At 43.0% G+C, this 20148-nt stretch overlaps 1 protein-coding gene across 1 annotated transcript; it reads right to left on the reverse strand.

Annotated features, from left to right (window-relative positions):
- Nucleotides 1–351: 351 nt before the first annotated feature.
- On the reverse strand, nucleotides 352–19986 carry LOC144933799 (protein lin-7 homolog C). Its single transcript, XM_078858934.1, has 6 exons — nucleotides 19897–19986; nucleotides 14610–14728; nucleotides 11857–11928; nucleotides 8993–9202; nucleotides 5374–5544; nucleotides 352–4929 (listed from the first exon to the last, which is right to left on the reverse strand). Exons 1-5 carry the CDS (start codon nucleotides 19934–19936, stop codon nucleotides 5374–5376), a joined length of 612 nt encoding a protein of 203 aa, XP_078715060.1. The 5' UTR covers nucleotides 19937–19986; the 3' UTR covers nucleotides 352–4929.
- Nucleotides 19987–20148: the final 162 nt, after the last annotated feature.

Genomic DNA, 20148 nt, shown 5'->3' on the forward strand with positions numbered 1-20148 from the left:
TGCTCGGAGAGGTCCTCTGCTTCATTACCTAATTAGTCGCTGGAGGCAGTTTCCATGGGCAATTGTCAAGTGAAGGTCCTGGGACTTCACAGAGGAGCATCTGGAAGGCCCTCTGCAAAGGTTCTGGGGCAGACAGGCTGTCATCCCCTGCCAACTAATTATCCTTGCTCGTGTTGTGCTGAGGTGGCAATGTCTTCCAGTGGGGCTTGGTCAGAGCATGAAAGCCCTGCCCTCGGCATAACACGAGTCATGGAACTTGCCAATTCTGTGAACATTTTCATGACGTGGTGGGGGTTTTAGGAGCCATTCATTTTCAATTATATTTTCTCTAAATGACAACGGGGAGAAGCATTTTGTGCTAAGCATTTGTTTTTATTAACGTGAACAATGTTGGTAAATAGGCAATATTACACGAGGAACTTTACATTTGCTTTCAGCAAACATGTGAATATATGTACACTATATATATATAAAAAAACACCATCTCCTGAGCTGCTATAACTATTACACCACAACCAGAAACATTTTAGGTTTGATATGATCATTAACAAGTACACATCTTCAGGATAAAATGTTATAAACACCCCCATACGAGCTCATGGGTCACAACAGCAGGAAGAAAATCACATGCACAACGTTCAATGAGGAATGTTACGAGGCAACTCCACCAGGTGAGGTGATTAATGAACTTAGACAATAGGAAATCGAGCAAGGGTTTACAAAAAAATTACAAAATGTGCATAAAATCCCACGTATCATTAAAGATATGACTGCTAACACCATAACAGCATATCAAAATGCACATCAAGCAGTAAGCACATGATCAAAAAGTTACAATCTACATCTCTTAGCAAAGCTATAGCATTCGACCACTTCCATGCAAACAAGCTGGTAACTGCATGCCTGCAGAGATTACTAAATGTCACTCCCAAAGCACTTGGACTAGTGGTTTGCTGAAATTACAGAAAATTATAGCGGTTGTCTGGCCAACCATTGTTCTTTGCTCGACTCCCCATTAATTTCCACATCAGCCAGGAGTGTGCACTTGCATGCAGAGCAGCGCTTGATTAATATGCAAACTTGCGAAATACTGTATACTGATAATAGTGAGGCTCTTTCAGTGACCAACAGCTGAGAGCAAGTTAATGATTTAAATATAGACTACTCAATTATGCCAATTGTAAACTGTAAATGGGAATAAAAAAAATATTTTGAAGCTTAATCTGCGATTTCCCAGTAGTCTTGCCTTTGTAAAAAAAAAATCAATTCAGGAAAACCGTAACACTTTTACTGATAGTGCAAAACCGTGAATGAACCAAGCAAGATATGCTCCTAAGCAACTTTCACTCACTATACTGAAGCCAAGCATTTATTTGGTCGTATACTCAAGGTGCTAAACAGGAAACAATGTCAGCAGGCTAATCTTGGCTAGCACTCGGTAAAGCTGCGATGCACTTTTCTTCGTCATAAATCCTCCACCCTTTAGAGACTGCTCAGAGCAAAGGGGGGGGGGGGGGGGCGAGTGTGTGAAGAGAAGTGGCCGAAAGGCGATGCGACTCCCCGCGAAGCATGCAGATTCATTCATTGCTGCATCAAAGCGTGTAAAACTTGTGTGCAAAGCTGCATGTAATTGAATGTCTGTGTCAGGGGAAATGGAGGCTTGCCATGCCACAATACGTCTATCTACTGATATGACCTCAAAACTGGAATGTGCACCCCCTGCTGCTAAAACAGAAGCGAGGCTTTACTGGATGTGATGTGAACTAGCCTACTTTAATATTAAAAAGGTAATTCAATAATCATCCGTTAGATCTTTTTCTCAACTTTATTCCTTTATGTGCAATGTTTACATGTTCTTTTTTGCAAGCCAGAAAATTACGATGTTACTTTTATCACCAAAGACACCTTTGCGAGACATCACTATTAAATCCAGTGACTGATATTTCAGTTTCCAACAGGTTAACGTGGATGTTACTGTGTTTTTATGTATAAAGAAAGAACGTAAAAAATAATTGGAAATAAAATTTATTTACCCAATATTACCAATGCATGAACCTTAGCAAATGCGAGAACTGGAAACTCAACGCAAACCAACAGATGAAAATCAATGGTTTGCCTACCTCACTTATGAGACTCTACTAGATGGAACCATTAATGTCCATGAGCCAAGGCCAATTACTGCTTTGTTAATATAGATGTTAATTCACAGAACCTTATTTTATTCAAGCCAAAAAAAGATCCACTTAAGTAGTACGTAAGTAATTCTGCAAGCTATTACTTATGAAGATGGTTTTATGCACTAAGGGATTTGTATTTAACTATTACTTTTTTTCATTGCAAGATTGAATTTTCAACATGGTGTATTTCGATTTAAAGCTTTCGTGACTGCAGGGATTCATCTTCTTGGTTCTTTCGGTAAAGTCACGTAGAAGGGAAATAATAAAATAAAATTATGTTTTGTTTTTATGTTTCATTTTTATTATTTTATTATTTCCCTTCTACGTGACTTTACCGAAAGAACCAAGAAGATTATGGTGTATGTAGCCAGCGAGGTGAAACCCCAAGCCATGCTCCGTATTAAATGAGTTCCCTTTGCTCACAAACACGGGTGGAGACAGAATGAAGGTGTTTGGGGCGTGCAGCTTAACCATCCACGAACCCATGCACCCCAACATCAGCTTCCATTCTTGTGGGTTTTTTCCCAATTCACTGCATTTGTGGGCCCACACGGCCTTCTAGTTTTACAGGTGGCTATTTTACAATATTGTCACATGCCAGTTACGCATTGGCCAATGTCTCAATACTTTAACCAGCCGGTGTGTGAAGATTACAGGTAAGCGTTAAATTACTGGACTGCGAAGCCTACAGAAACAATGAAGGAATGGCAAGTCCCTCTGCCATGATGCACTCATCTACCTGCAGTTGATCCTGGCTTTACGTGGCAGTCCTAAATGCAGTCTTACACTGACTTTGTTGTGAGGAAAAGACAATGTTAGGCGTCGTATTAGTGTTCCATATTCACTACCCTTGTGAAAATGTGCTTTATGTTTAGAATCATCGAAACGGTCCGAAAGATGCGAATGCAGGTACGCATAAAGGAACGTAGCCATGTGTGTGTGCACGTAAAATAAGCGGGCGAGTTCACAGGCTTAAAATTCACATTAGCATGAAACCGAGTGCATTGTGCAAAACCTTGTGCTTAAGGTATCACACCACCTCTCTGAGATTGGCCCATAGCGTACGGCAAATGTTATTCACTGTAAAAATAGGATATGACAAAATATAACCCATCTATCTAATTCTATATTTGTAAGTCTGCCAAGGTTTGGTTGGCCTTTTAGATGTGTTTCAATAAAACTTACTCTACACACACACACAGACACTTACACACTTGATAAGGTAATATATATTATATATACAAGTGGTTTTAAAGGATTATTCAAAGGTGCAGTCGGTGACTTGAGATTAAAATTAACTTACAAAGGGCTGGCTATGAAATAGACTGGAAGTTTACACCAAACAGCCTGAACAATGTCGGCATGCTGTGGTGTGACTGGTTCAAAATAAAAAAAAGCAGGCTTCAGATATGGATGAAGCCTGTCAAGCAGGCTCAAGTGCCAGTCAAAAATAGCCGGTGTTTTTTTATGCTTAAAATTAATTTAGACCATACAGAATTTTGTTTGATCTTTTTTACTGGGATTTGGAGAAGCTCAGCGGCTACATACAGGGTGCTTCAAAACAAATGTGAACACTTCTGAGAATTAGCAACAACCCCACAAGAAATGTGCTGCCTTCGGGCTCTGGAGACCACCTGGAGAAGATTCCAGGCACGTGTTGACAATGATGGCAAACAAGTGGAGACTCTTTGCCTTGTTGATGCTATTAACATACATTTGTTATCATGTTATAGTGTATTATCTGTTCTTTTCCATTAAAGACGAGTCCCATATAAGTGTTTAAAAAAATGTAAGCACCCTGTATATTGAGATGAATAGCAAAGTACAAACAGAAACGTTATGAATACGTTTTAACTTGACGGTGAATTTCCCCCGAGACATCCATGATAGGACAAATTTCGCCTTCAATAGCAGATTCTGTTCCTGGCAATGTCAGACTGCACCTTCAAATGTGTGCTTTTGCAGGGGTAAGATTACAATAAAGAACTAGTCATCTCTATGTATATTAAAATTATACATTTTTGGGGGGCAGCTGTTTATGGATAAACATTGGAATAGTTGAGTCATTCACTCAGTCTGTTTCCAGCCTCTGACTCTTCTATTAAGTTTCATTTATATATTAATATAAAATTTAGGCAAGGAGGCTGTTTTGCATCACATTAAGAGTTTGTTCATTTCTTATAGACTCTACATTAAAAAATAAAGGTTTAATATACTCAGCGTTTGCATTAGATGGAATAGTCCCCGGTGTATAATACAGTTAGAGGGGTTCTTGGCATTGCTTTTAAAAATGCAATGGATAAAACAAGAGGGGGTAGAGGTGAAAATACCATTGCCCTATACACACCAATTCTGAACACACTGGATGCCTGAAACATGCCTTGGACACTGTGATGCAGATGGTCAGCAACATTATCAGGGGAAACTTTTGCACCAATCTATTAGAGACAAAGATTTTAAATCTGCAGCCCAGCAGGGGCAGAATTAAGCGTGCGACAGATTATTGCATCTTCGCAAATAATCCATACAGCAGTCGATTATCTTCAGTCAACTATCGGCAGTACTCACTTAAAACCTTATTCACTTGATGATACCTTATTAATTTCACATTTTCTTATCCAATCAATGAATGTGAATCAGCTTGAATAAACATGGGGAAAACAACACCTGCTTCAAGGTTGCTGCTGCAAATGTTGCGGTGCTGCAGCTTGTCTCCCATTTGCTGACCGTTTGCATCCCAGTGTTCCGAGGCCTATGGACAGCAATAGGGAGAGCAGTGAGACGTGGGGGGGGGGGGGGGGGAGATTCACCACTTTCCCGTTACGATGATGTACGTGTATCATCAAATTTTCTTCCGATTCCTTTTCAATGACGTACATGTACATCATCAAAACGAAACCGGAAGAAAAACTAAAACTAAATCACTTTTATCGGTACCAAGGCTCCCACAAGGTCATACAGGAGGGCATGTCGCACAGTTTGGCGTGAGTTATCATACAGGTCGTGTCGCTAGTTCTCTGTGGTGAGCACAATGTGTTTAAAATCAACGACTCTCCGCCTCTCCAAATAAAATTTAATGCCAAGCCGCTCGCGCGCTCCAAGATTCAGAGGTGAATGGGACGCCCAACCCTGAAACTTGCAGACGTCTCTGTAACGGGAAAGGGTTAACCACGCGAGGGAGGGGTACAACCCACACCTAAGAGAAGCTGTTGTTGTGCGTCTGCCGGCGCCGTGCCGTGCGCAGCTTCTCGAAGCGAGCCTCCATCTCCTCGAGAACCTTGGGCGTGTAGCGCACCACCAGCTTCACCGTCCCCTGCGCCTGCTTCAGCAGCTCCACGGCCTTCTCGTGGTGCTCGCCCTCCACACTCTGAACAAGCGTAGACAGATTCCCCCATGCAGCATTACTCGCGGCAGAAGCACGCGCTGCATGTGTGTATGAATGTTGAACTTATTTCGCACCGCACGTAACCAACCGTGCTAATGGGGAGGTGCGGGGGAAGAACAACAAATTAAACACAAAAAGCAGTTCTAAAGAACACCATTGGAAGCTCATTTGCCAGTAAAAATATGATAATTGTTTTTTTACCCTTCTATCTGGCAACAAAACTGACACCTTTTTTACAAGGAGTCATGTTTACATAGACCACAATACCTGCAGTCATAATGCAAACAAAAAACATAACTCTGATAATGTGCACTGTCCTTCAAGGACTGCACATTATCAGAGTTATGTGCACATTATCAGAGTTATGTGGTCTATGTAAACATGACTCCTTGTAAAAAAGGTGTCAGTTTAGTTGCCAGATAGAAGGGTAAAAAAAACAATTATCAGTTCTAAAGAAATGAGTTTGTAAATCTGGATTTAAAAATGCACAGCTCCAGTGGCTTCCTCATATCGGAAGGAAGAGAGTTCCAGGCGGCTGCAGAAGCGCATGTGCTGTAAGCAATCACCGATTAATACCAGCCTTAGCAAGGCACGCGAGGGGGTGGTGCAGCCGGCGCCCTGCTTGCAGAGATGAGAAGCCTGTGACAGATTCAGACAGCACTTGCCACTAATGGCCATTGATGAAAATAAAACGCCGGTTGCTGGGCACAGTATGCTAACCGCTGCGTTACACGTAAACATCTGTGAACACTCAAAGAGCAACGTACTGTCAGCTAACAATCAGGTGCGCGCACATGAACGTTACTGAAATGTAACACAAATATATACATACATGGAAACACTCAAATACAGAGGACACCACTGTTTAACATTATAGACGGTGCATACAAATGCTACGGGTGAGCACCCAATAAAGAAAAGCATGGCCACAATGGGGTCACATAACCACCACCCGCGCGTGCCTGGCCATTTTTGTCAGCCCAGCTCACACACAAATGCCAGGCCATCCACTATAACGGATTTACGCTTACAAGAGTCTACTTTAGATTCCTACAATGCAAAAGAATGAAAGTGGCTTCACGCAAAAAAGCTGAAAGGAAACTGCTCACAGCTGTGCTACTCTTTCTTACAGTGTTGATCTTCTTTCGCACCGTACGTAGCCAACCATGTTAATTTGAGGTGCGGGGGGAAGGACAGAAACGAAACACAAAAAGCAGTTCTAAAGAAATGAATTTGCAATTAAGATTTTAAATTGCATATCTCCAGCGGCTTCCTAATATTGGAAGGAAGAGCGTTCCAGATGGCCGCGGAAGCGCATCTGCAAGCACGCAATACAGTGACTGCCTTTATTCGATGGTTAGCCAAAAGACGCTGCGAAGATGACTAAAGTTTGCATGATGGCTTATATGCTCAGCAAGGTGTTGTGGTTCATTTGTGGCAAAGACTCTGTGTGTAATGAGCACGACCTAATAATTTATTCGTTCGACAAACGGAAGCCAATGCAGCTCGGCGGGGACCGGACAGATACGGTCGGATCTTTCAGTACCCGTCACGATACGTGAATTTTATACGCGCTGCAGCTTGCGATAAACACTTCAGCATCTTTCGAGACGAAGAGCCATCTCGGGGAGCCAATTCGCATCTCACTGGACGGCACTTTCGTCGTCACTCACTGCTAACGCAAATGTACGAGCAAACCCATGAGCAAACCCACGAGCAAACCCATGTGGGACTCCGTGCCATTTAATGTGTTTTGGCATCACAGTCGGGGGGCCGTACGCCAACAAGGCGCACGCCCTGCAGTGTGAGACCTCCAAGGCGCATGCGTCAAGAAGCGTTTTTCTTCCGAATGCAGATTAAATGCACAAAAAACTAAAAGTTATTAGCGGAGAACGTGCACATGAAGAAGGGTGAATGACGCCAGCTGCAATAGCCCAGCATCTGCTCTCGGACCCAGTGAGGACATCGTGTGGAACACATTAGCATGGCACGCACGCATAGCCGGACAAACTCCAGGTGATTTCAACGCTGGTGCACCGACGTATATTATTACAGACAAGCACCACACGGTCCCTGTAACAGTCAGACGGTATAGCTAGTGTCGTGGTCATACTATACCATGCGATACAATGGATTCACATGCGTGTAAATTGTGGAAAAAGCATTGTCAATGCACCATGTTGCATGGTGAGAAAAAGATGTTGGTTTAATATGGCGGTGGTTAAAATATGGTTAAAGAATATTTAGCTGTGAACATACAATAGTGACACTATTAAAAGCAAAGATTCAGAATCAGATTGTACCGCCAGGCCAGATGCAAGCACCCATTACAAAACCACCTAGGCAATCACTGCCGTTATTATATGCTGTGTATAACACGGCTGACCTCATGGGGTCTTTCATAGATTTAATGTAAAGATCCAACTATGAACCATCTGTGCCTAGAATGTTCTGTCATTCAGTGGTGAGCGTTGGATTGCTAGATACTGGATTAAAGAGGCAATTGTGTGTCTTGTTTATATAAGACGCTTAAGAGATTACTGTACATACAAATATCACTATTGAGCACAGGGGAGAATACTGTACATTAAAATTATAACACGTGTCTTTAGTGTCGTCATTTCCCTTGGAAGCAATCATTTAAGCAAAAAAAAGGAATTTGCCAATAGCACTGCCTTCAAATAAAAACATATATCAAAGGCCCTACTTCAGAGCACACAAATGACAAAGGGTAATTGCCCAAAACATCGCCGATTATATATTTTGTTTCTTCTTACAAGGCAGTGTCACTGACGAATGCGAGAATGTGTGCTAATTATGCTTGTCCACCACTGTCACGAAGCACCACCAAATAGTTTGTTAAAATTCAAGCTACCAAAAACTGACCATTGTTATCCCCACTCTACCTTAAGATCCCTTGTTAAAAAGTTCCCTAACTTACTCTCTCTGCAGCCCTGAGGCATTTGTGATTTGCCAATTGCCAGTCGTTCTTTCCCAAAGTGTCTTTCTGCTCAACTGAGCATTGGCCTAAGTAGTCATCTGCACCTCTCATCCCTGAGCTCATGGTGAAAATCCTATTAAGGCGTTAACACCGGAGCTAACCGTTACACCAAACGTAAATTGTTCCTTCACCAACCAGCAATGTTATTGCACCACTGGTGACTTCTCACTAAGCGATACTACTCAAGAGCGGTTGTCGTATTGAGAGGCCTCTTCCATAGGAATGTGGAATTTCTCCCACTGGCTCAGAACCACCAACAAAGCATCATGCCCCATACTTGTTCAAATTGTGACATGGGTATCCTGATCGAAACTTCATTTCGAGGCCAATTGCATTATACGTGTGTCATCATTTCAGCGCAGGTGAAAGTTTACTGTGACAGTGCCAACTCAAAGTCATGGCAGTGGTGAACGAGCTCCCTGTCCTCACCACGCCGTTGACAGAGAGAAGCTGGTCCCCGCGCTTGAGGCCACCCTGCCGGTCGGCCACGCCCCCGGGGATGATGCGCGAGATGTATATGGGCGAGTTTTGCTCTTTTCCACCCATGATGTTGAAGCCCAGGCCCTCGTCGGTCTTGGGCAGTTCCACCACGCGAGGGTGCGCGTGTCCTTCGCTTGCCGCAAATGCCGCCACGGTGGCCTGCACGGCCCCCGCACACACGACAGTTAATCTGCTCTGCCACTCCAGACTTCCAGAGGGCACATGATGCGACTGCATGTGCACAGCAAGCGGACCCCATGGTTGTTCTTCCCCTGGCACCTCCGATTAGCACGGATGGCTACGTACGGTGCGAAAGTAAGTTCAACATACATGGTGCAATCCCAATGCCTCTAAACCAGATTATAAAGAATTGGGCATTGAGGGGTCATACTCTGGTTTGCCAGAAGGCAATACAGCAAAAAAAGCACACTCCACCTGTTCTGTTTGTATGGGATAGTGTTTCCCCCTCGCATGCATGGATTTTTTTTCTGGGTGCCCTGGTTATTCCCCCATATATAAACTGTCATTAATTGGCTGATAACACTTTCATATATAGAGGACCGCAGAGCTTGGGTAATTCATTGGCGCAGACTCGTCAAGTGGTTGCCTTCCTGCTTGTCTGTGGTTCCTCCTCGTGCCTCTGAGTCATTCTCTCGCTACGACAGCGAGCGAATATTGTGCGGCGCATACGTTGAAATCATGATAAATTACACATCCAGTTGCCGTTAATGGCAAGAAGGTAAAGTCTGAGCATTTTCGGGGCCACTCAATAGGCAGTGTCTTTCTGATAAAATCAGTAATGGCCAAGTGGTCATCTCCATTGGCAGCCTGAGCCAGCGATGTAAATTCCACAATTTCCATGGTGGGAGCCAGGATCTCCACAGCATGACCACCGGTGACCAACCACGTCGTTACATTTATCAACCCCAGGTGTAATAGGCCGGGTTGGACAACCCTCAACCACTTGATAGGCCCAGGGAAGCTGTAGCCACTTGCTCCACAAGTGGAACGTGAGGAGCAGCCCAGATTGTGACTGTGGCCACCACTCAAGTCAGACGATTGCCCCACATACTGAACTCCTTGGCCTGAGAGAGATCCATTGTGGCATCGCGACCACTCGCTCCACCTCATTTGAAGCCGTTGAATGAATCGCTAATCTCGACATTAAACTACAACTGCTTTCTCAGCCATGCGGAGATCAAGAACCGAGATTTTAACGTACAACTTTCCAATTGCCTACCGCTGTAACCTCATTCAAGCCTCAAGCAGTGGGTGCCATGATTATGTAAAGAAATGATTGTCCACTCAGTGTAGGATTTTGAAATGAGTACTCAATGAACCCAGCGAGCTACAAGAGGGAGTGGTGTGGCCAACATTATATGGGACTGCCTATGTAGCCACAGGTTTGATGGACAGGGGTGAAGCGTTAGTGGTAGGATCCTCTGTTGAAATACCACCCTTTGGTGCAGACACACATTGACAGTCGAGGCACAATGATGCCCATTCCGAGTGCAAGCAGTGTCATTTTTCTTCGGCATTGCAGTGCCACGAGAACTTGATGATGTAAGCAAGTGCACGATAGAGCAAGAGCCATTATAAAAAGCATCAACTGCCAAAATCTTCAACAAAACTAATTTTACATGCACCAATAATTTATGGAGGAATTCATTTTCATGTTTTTTTCCTTCCGAATAAACAAACATGCTTTCATGAAGCCCATTTTAATGAGGGTTCTACTGCATTGGAATGAGTGAAGGGATACGATTTATAATGGCATGCAGCATAAAAATAAATTACATTACTGCACTCATTATATCCTTGCCCATGGAAGAACAAAGACATGAAGAAAAACCTCTTCATATTTACATAACGCATCAACTGAATGTGTATTGCTCCTTACCGCTAAGTATATTTGCCATCTGTAATGATCTTTTTCACGTAATGCAACTTATGAAGCACAGCATGTTGTATATTGCAATGGCATCGTAAAACTGCATTGCTGTACACATTTTAATCAAATCTACGTTCAATAAACTAGCATGATATCTAGCCTGATGGTTACCCAAGCCAGAGTAAGTAATAAATAGGTTTCAACTTGCATTTCAATACATATTGAATGACATTTATACAGAACAACAATAGACCAGAGTAAAAAACATTTTGTATAAACCTAAATATTTAAATATTAATATATCAGTATCTTTACTTTAAAATTGTATGCATTAAAATGTGCAAATCGTAAATTCCCTAAGATGTATATTGAAACATTTTCATGAAAATGTGTTACAAATCACACACACAACCATATTTTGTGCATGAATCAGTTACGATCTTAAAGAGCTGGAAACAGTAGCATCCAATCCATTAGTCTTAGTGGGGACATCACTCGTCACCTCTACAGCAAAAGACCATTAATGAAGATTGTAGATTTAATAATAGGGTTTTTCCCCCTTTTTTCTGGCAACAAAACTGAAACCTTTTTACAAGGATTCATGTCTACATTAACCACAATACTTGCAGTCAAAATGCAAACAACAAAAAACACACTATGATAATATATGCATTGTCCTTGAAACTGATTAGTCCACACCAAGGGACGGCTTTCATATATTATCATAGTGTGTTTTTTTGTTGGCATTTTGACTGCAAGTATTGAGGTTAATGCAGACATGAATCCTCGTAAAAAGGTTTCAGTTTTGTTGCCAGAAAAAAGGGGGAAAAACCCCATTTATTATATTTTGGTACTGGCAAAGGAGGTCTAATGATGATTGTAGATTTGTTAGGGGCTGTCGGATTATGGGTTTCAGCTTTACCTTTGCGGTGGCACTTGCTCTGACCTCTGCACTGCCACTGATGCCGACTGTCTCGTACACATGTTCATAGACCTGACAACACAACCGCGCACGCACAACAACAACAACAAACTCGCGCTTGCTACGCATCGGGAAAGAGGCAGGGCAATCATTGCAAGTTTGCACGTCGCTGTCAAAACTCAAAGATTCAGAAGATATGGAAAGGCCATTGCTGTCATCTCTGTTTAGGAAAGATCACTACTTTGGTGATTTGTAGAGTTTGAGGGCACAGAGTAGAAGTGTAGATTTCATTAATTGGTCTCAATGCTCAAATAACCCGGGATTCCTAGTGATGATCAATATAGCAAGCAATGTCATACAGTATAATGAACAGCATCAATGCAATTACACTAATTGATCAAACACAGCTCGTGGTGAGGTAATCAATATCCAGAGTTGCTCAATTCTAACTGTACTGGTGTGTGTACCAACACTGTTTAAAGGTCCAAATTACAGTCCAATGTTACTAATGAGCCGCGTATAGGACACTTCGATATCCACCTAAATTATGTGTGGTATGAAGGAAGACTTGCATTATATTCGGTATATAATTATCATTGTTTAGAAATGAATGAACTCCAATTGACTGCAGTAAGATGCACCTGAATTGCACGATCAGCTACACAACACATTATGCCGTTGGCGGTCAGAAACACAAAATGCGGATTTGTCTTTCACAAACACAGGCACTGCTGACACATGCTTAGCATTTGGCTTTACACGCTATATTATTTAATCCAAAAAAGCTACACATTTTTTCCTCCAACCTAGTTCTGTTTTTTAAATTCCAACAGGAATGATAACAAAGCTACAAGGGTATCAGCTACAACATGGCTGCAGGTTTACTGAACAGGCCCATTGTTTGTCAACCGTGCGGCAGCTGTAAATGTGAACCCTCAGAGATAAGACCGAGGCCAATATAAAGCAAGCAGTTGGCCAGTTGTGCTAATGGGGACACAGGCTCCCACGTGCAGCTAGCGTCCCATGGGTGCAGGTAAAAAAAACTGCTCATTTTGTGACTCACTCTGTAAATATCCCCGGTAACATCTAGCCTGCATATTCGCCAATTAATTCATTGTTATATTCATAACAAGCACAAAATGACCTTAAAAAGCAGAGAGGCGTGGGTGAATATATTAAAGAAAAGTCTTCAAATTCAGATAGAAGGTCGACACCAACGCCAATGTTGCGCAGTGAACGAGGGATTGAATTCCAGGTGACTAAAGCTGTGACAGCAGCAGCGACCTTTGCATCGTCTAGTTCGAGAGACGTTGGGGACGTTGGGGTTCGGACAAGGAGGCCACTTTTCGCAGATCAGAGGCTGTGAGATGGAGCGTACGATGAGACGACAAACACTTACTAGGCCAGTTGAAAGCTTTCATGACTGCAGGGATTCATATTCTTGGTTCTTTCGGTAAAGTCACGTAGAAGGGAAATAATAAAATAATAAAAATAAAACAATAAAATAAAAATTATGCTTCATTTTTTATTATTTTATTATTTCCCTTCTACGTCACTTTACCGAAAGAACCAAGAATATACTTACTAGGCCAGTTGACCCAATACATGTGCTAGGGACAGCGACGTTGTACAAGATGTGTTGTTGAACTGGAAGCCAGTAAAGAACATTTAGAACGTCTGTGGAACGGATAAACTCATGGGACGTGTCTAGTGCCGAGCACTGTGTGGGCGAGACAATTTTGGATGCACTGCTGACGCTTGAGATGTTTTTGTGGATATGCTGGAGAAGACAGCCTTGCAATAGAGTCCATTCTGGATCTGACGATAGAGCAGGTGATGGTGTTTGCCAACTCGGTATTCAGGAGAGAACGAATATGACGAAGTCCAGTGGTGGTAATTTCCATTGTCTGCTACTGCTTAGAAATAAAAACTATACATTGTGATACATAGCTGCAGAGCGGCATGCAGTTCAAAGCGTAATTTTAATGAGTACGTAGCTGCTTTGTGTTTACTCCCTTCTATTTTAGACGATGTGGAGTCATGTAGTGGTGGTATCTTAGACTACCAAAAGTATGTGGGGAAGTGCATTATTATAGCATTCACAGAAATAATCCTGAAAATAACAAAATGTACATTTACGACAAACCGCAGTCTATTCTTAATCAATAAAAGAGATTACAAAGTTAATGACACGTTATGTAAAAAAAACATTTTCAGACAAGGTCAAGAACATAACCCTATTAAGTTAAGTTTTTTTTTACTCACTGCATGGCAAAAATCCAATGTTACCAAGTGCCTGATTATAATGTTAGGAATGTCAGCTGTGATGCTTCTCAGCTTCGAAGCTGAGAACATGTTAATCCATTGTTGAATATCTGAATCAATTTTAAGTTTTGAATTTTCAGGTATAAAAACTAGAATCTACATCCCTCTATAACCTACATCTACCAAATTAAGCATGAGCCCAGATATTAAGTATACACCTGAACAGCAGTGTATTCAAATGATAGGTCTGTGCGCAAACTGCGGCAGACCTCAAGCAATACGCTTATCATCTATTTTTCGGCTTATCTGCCCGCAGGGAATTAAAACGTGAAAAATTTGTAACAAGGAATGGTCAGCATTTACACCATTGGAACCTCATTGGAAACTCAAAAAGGTGTCAGTTTTGTTGCCAGATAGAAGGGTAAAAAAACAATTATCAAGGAATGGTCATTTGCATGATGACGCAGGCAACAGTCTACAATGCTCACCTCTCGTATGGCAGTACAAAACTCGCTCTGCAGAACCCTTTGAAGTGCCTGCAGCTTCTCTGAAGGCACCTCGCCACTCCGCTGTAACTTTTCCAAAAGCTCTATTGCTCGCGCAATGTCTGTAGGGAAGAAATATCATTATCAGCGTTATTACAAGCATGCACAGGCAGAGACACCACGGGAAATCGGTGATGAAAATCAATGCCCTTCCTTGTAAGATGCACAATGCAGTGGGGTTCAATAACAAGGTGCTAGAAAATCATTAAATATTCCTGTTATGGAACAGAACCTTGCTCCAATGCAGTAAAAGATAAAGGATTGTTACGCATATGATTGTTACGCACTCTGCAAAGTGTCCAGCGCAAGTCAATTTTCCAAAATGACAAACATTGATGTGAAGTCTATGTGACATGAAGCTCAAGAAATACTAAAAAGGAAATCACAAAGTTGCAAGTTCTTGAACTGCTGGTAAAAAAAATTGCACATTTTCAATTTCATTCAATTTGCGTCAAAGTTCGGAAAGGACATTTGTCGGAATTACTCAGGTTCGACATTGAGGGAGCACCAACTGAACAATAATTTGGCACAATCATATATAATTCCTTAGCAGCGCCTTACAGACAAAGCCACAGTTCACCAACACCCATGCCAAGTCCAAGCCTTTGCAGCACACGCAGCAAATGAGCATTGTGATTCAAGCCCGCAAGTGTTTACATAGCTAAATAAGTTTAGACATGCACGTTGCTTAAATAAAACCAACACAAGATAAATAATAGGTAAACTTTTTTTTTCGAGATTATAGCATTAGAGACAATTAATCGACTTTGTATAATTTAAAGGAATGGTCTACAATTCCAGGAAATAATGTATTGGCTTTGGTTACTGAAGCATCCTTTTCCAGCACTCAATTAATCTGATGGAAGGGTGCAGACGGCTTCAGTAATTGCAGGCTCAGCGCTCACACATACTTAAATCACCGAATTCTGTTTTATAGGCCCCATTAAAATCCAATTGTAAGAAAAGCTCACAAATCAAAACTCACATTATATGCATAATTCAAAAGCACAATCATCGCCATTAACACCATCATGACCATGTTCTTTAAAAAAGCATTCATCATAACCATCAGCATTATTTTTTTACACGACGACCATCAATATAACAAAACGTATTCAGCATATCCATGCTCCAATGAGAACTGACTAGTGTTCACCTCTGTGGTCCTCAACGAGTGTTGGAAACTGATGGTGGTGGGAGCTTGTCTCCCATTCTTATTCAAACAGGCCTTTTGGAACAAAAGCTAATACTGACATCATATCATGTGGTGCTCATTGTATTCACCCCGGAGGGACAAATACCGTAGGTGAGTCGGCTCCAGTCCTGGGCTTAAAACTCACACTTTTATGATTGTGAGGTCGAGTACTGAAATGAAAGCATTATCAAGCCATATAAAACTGATATACAGTACTCGTTGCGTCTTTCCGTAAAGTCACGTAGAAAGATAATACATTAAATAATAGAATACGACGTTTCTATTGCAACACAAGCATTCGTCATCAGGTAGAACTACATTTGAGAGAGAGCCAAAACACAGACACGAGACACACAGACAGGCAAGCAGAGAGAGACAACACAGAGAGAGACACACAGAGAGAGACACACACATCATAGACATGTGTAGACAAATGTTGTGCGTCTGTGTTGTCTCTTTCTGTGTGTCTGTCTGTGTCTCCGTGTCTGTGTTGTCTCTCTCTGCTTGTGTGTCTGTCTGTGTGTCTCTGTGTGTCTATGTTGTGTGTCTCTCTCTGTGTGTCTCTGTGTTGTCTCTCTCTCTGCTTGTGTCTCTGTGTGTCTATGTTGTGTCTCTGTGTGTCTATGTTGTGTGTCTCTCTCTGTGTGTCTATGTTGTGTCTCTCTCTGTGTCTCTGTGTTGTCTCCCTCTCTCTGCTTGTGTGTCTCTGTGTTTTGTCTCTCTCTCAATTTTAGTTCTACCTGATGACGATTGCTTGTGTTGCAATCGAAACGTCGTATTCTATTATTTAATTTATTTTCTTTCTACGTGACTTTACCGAAAGAACCAAAGAGTAATTCCTGCAGCCACGAAAGCTTCAAATCAAATTTGATATACAGTACTCAATGAAAGTTAAATGTATTACAGGACCAGTGGTCTTGCTTATGATAAAATGAGAAGGGTCTAAAAACACATAAACATAAAGACACCAGGAAAGCACAAAGCTAAAAACGCACAGATCAGCACAAGTGGTACACTTCTGAGGAAAATCAAATTATAAGAAAATGACAGATTAATCTGTCGGAAATTGTAGACCCTAAATTAAAATGTGATGCATGCGTAATCATATTACTCGCGTGGATAATTCGATGCACCCTCCAATGCAGTATTTGACAGATATTGCCTTAACCAACAAATATAAAATTGTTTATGGGCTTTCACTTAAGCTTTGCCATCTTTAAAAGCATAGTCACTTAAAAGCAGACATTCTCCTCCTCTATCAAGGTATGGTCACGTTAAATAATTTACAGTTTCGACGTGATACCCAACGAGATGAAGAGTGAAAAAAGCCAGCCCAGTAACTTTGACTCAAGGGCATCGCCTTTTAAAAGTTGTCCAACATCTTGAGGAATTCAAAGCATCCAGAACCCTACAGATACTGAACTACAACAAAAACTAACTTTTTTTTATTTTACCTGGTAAGGCCCACTGAGCAAAAAAACGATTGTTTCAGAAGCGACCTGGACACAAATGATAGCTCAACGAAGTGGCTTAACATGTGGAAATGTATAGCAGTAGCCATATACTCTCTAAAGGCATGTTCATTTTAAATGTGGAGGGAAAATCGGAGGACCAGGAGAACAATCCACGCGACCATGGGAGAACATGCAAACTCCAAATATAAAGCAGGCCGTCAGGTTCGGGATCGGACCCACGACCTCCGACAAGGATAGGCGAGAGGGTGAAACCTGGGCACTCTAAGTTTGAATAACGTGGCTCATTACAATAATACACCAAGTAGAACAAATATATAGATGGTACAAATACAGATTAGCACGGTTGGCTACGTACGGGGCGAAAGAAGTTTAACGTAATGTATCGATCAGTCTTTTCAAATACTGTACACCATAAATACGTTTTATATTATAAGCTCACGTCATGGTAAGTTGTTACAGTATATTCTTCATGTACACCACATGGTATACACACTGTAATGAGAATATATGGACGTATTGTGTTTTACAGTTTCAAAACTGCAGTAATGTATATTACCAAGTCACAATGCCCCCCATTCAACCACTAAATGGGGTGGTGGCAATCATTTTTGATAGCTCTGTGCCAATGATGGAAAGTCCACATTTATACGAGAGGGGTTTCGTGAATTTATACTACAACCATATGGATATATATTTATCCACCTGGTTCAATTATATCAGTTTCTTGTCCATTACACGAAGACATGATGACCATGTGGGAACTTTCACAGTGAGCGTTGCACCACCGTGTGTCAAAGAACAGCCCTGGATGATGATGATGATGGCATCAGAATTCCTTCTAAAGTCACTTCAAAGGAATGTTTTGCCCATTTAGCGGCACACCTTTTTAATAAAACCACAAAAAGTCGTGTGGCGCTTATTGGTAAACCCAAACTAATCATTCTATGAGTTAGATTAAGCTTAAGAGTTACAAAAAATATACAATGTTTGAACAAACCACTACACCTGAAAGAAGCCAGTTTAAGCACGGATGGCTGAAACCCACATTCGAACTCGAATCTCACCAAGGTGCCTTGCTGTGGGCCAAGAGACACCCATAACCCAGTGAATTAACCCAGGAACTAAGTGTCTAGGACTCTCAATGACATTGGATAGGCACCCCTAAAGGCCACCCAGCCACCTTCTGTTGCCTACCCTCAACTGGGTTTTTATTGACCCCGATGGGCCGATAAAAGGGAGACGGACACCGTGAGAAATTTATAATATAAGGGATTTATAATATAAAAAAAATTATAATACAAGGGATTTATAATATAAGGCATTCAACTCGCATACTCGCAGCCTATCCATGTATACACTCCCTGCAACAATCAACCACGTTAGAGTTACATGCACCACCAACATAACAACCTTTAACAGAGGGTTGAGGGGTGGGGGGCACACAAGTTATATTTATAGCGAACGCCTATTAAGACCGGCACGGCGGATGAGAACAGCACGACACCCGGCCGCCTTTATCTTCCCAGATCTGATGTCTATCAGCATCGCAGCCACCGGGCTGAGCCGACTGAGAGGGGAGAGACATTCGAGACAGATTCAGATGGAACTTGTCACCAGGGGTTACATTGTTTCATTATTTATCCGGGTCGTTAACAGACTGAAGGTGACGGCAGGTGACTTGGTAAGGATAGTGGGCCACGGACGTAGCGAAAGGTGGTAATAATCCTGGACTGCGGTGTGCCGAGTTGTGGGATACATTTCCAGAGTCGCCGGCATCGTGGGTTGGATACTCGATGTGGTGTGCCCACCACCACCACACAACCACCACAACCACCACCACACCACCACCACCACGACCACCACTACACCACCACACCACCACCACAACCAGCCCACCACCACAACCACCCCACCACCACCACCACAAACACCCCACCACCACAAACACCCCACCACCACAAACACCCCACCACCACAACCAACCCACCACCACCCCACCACCACCACCAGACCACCACCACAACCACCAACCCACCACCACCCCACCACCACAACCACCCCACCACCACCACCACACTACCACCACACCACCACCACCACAACCACCCCACCACCACCACAACCACCCCACCACCACAACCACCCCACCACTACCACCAGACCACCACCACAACCACCCCACCACCACCACCCCACCACCACAACCACCCCACCACCACCACCCCACCACCACAACCACCCCACCACCACCACCAGACCACCACCACCCCACCACCACAACCACCCCACCACCACCACACCACCACCACCACCGGCTGCTCGCCACTGACGTTATCCGGAACCAGACATCGAATCTGCGCGGGTATTTTTTTCACACCGCAACTTAACACTGCCCGGCCACTCACCATCGCAACACAACATCACACACAGAGATGACCGCGGCGAGTACTCAACACGCCAGAGAGTAACTACGAGCTGCTGCTGCTGCTGCAGTAGTAGTAGGAGCCCCGTGCTACTGTCGGTGGCTGTGGCGGTGTCGCCGCACGAAGACGGCGCTCACCTCTCTCGAGGCGGAGCGGCTCCATTGGCACCGTCGCCATAATCGCCCTGCGAGTCGCGGGGTGCGGGGAGGAGGAGAGGGCCTCCTCGCCCCTCCCACTGCCTTAGCGAGACAGCCTATTGGCTCCCGGCTGCACCACGTGCCCTCCGCGGCGTCTTCCTATTGGCTTCGCTTGGCCACTCCCTCTCAAACGCCCCGCCTCTTTCGCCTTCGCACCGCGCTCATTGGCTGAGAGCAAAGTTTGACCTGGAC

Source organism: Lampetra fluviatilis, chromosome 8 (genome assembly GCF_964198595.1).
Source record: "Lampetra fluviatilis chromosome 8, kcLamFluv1.1, whole genome shotgun sequence".
Taxonomy (NCBI): domain Eukaryota; kingdom Metazoa; phylum Chordata; class Hyperoartia; order Petromyzontiformes; family Petromyzontidae; genus Lampetra; species Lampetra fluviatilis.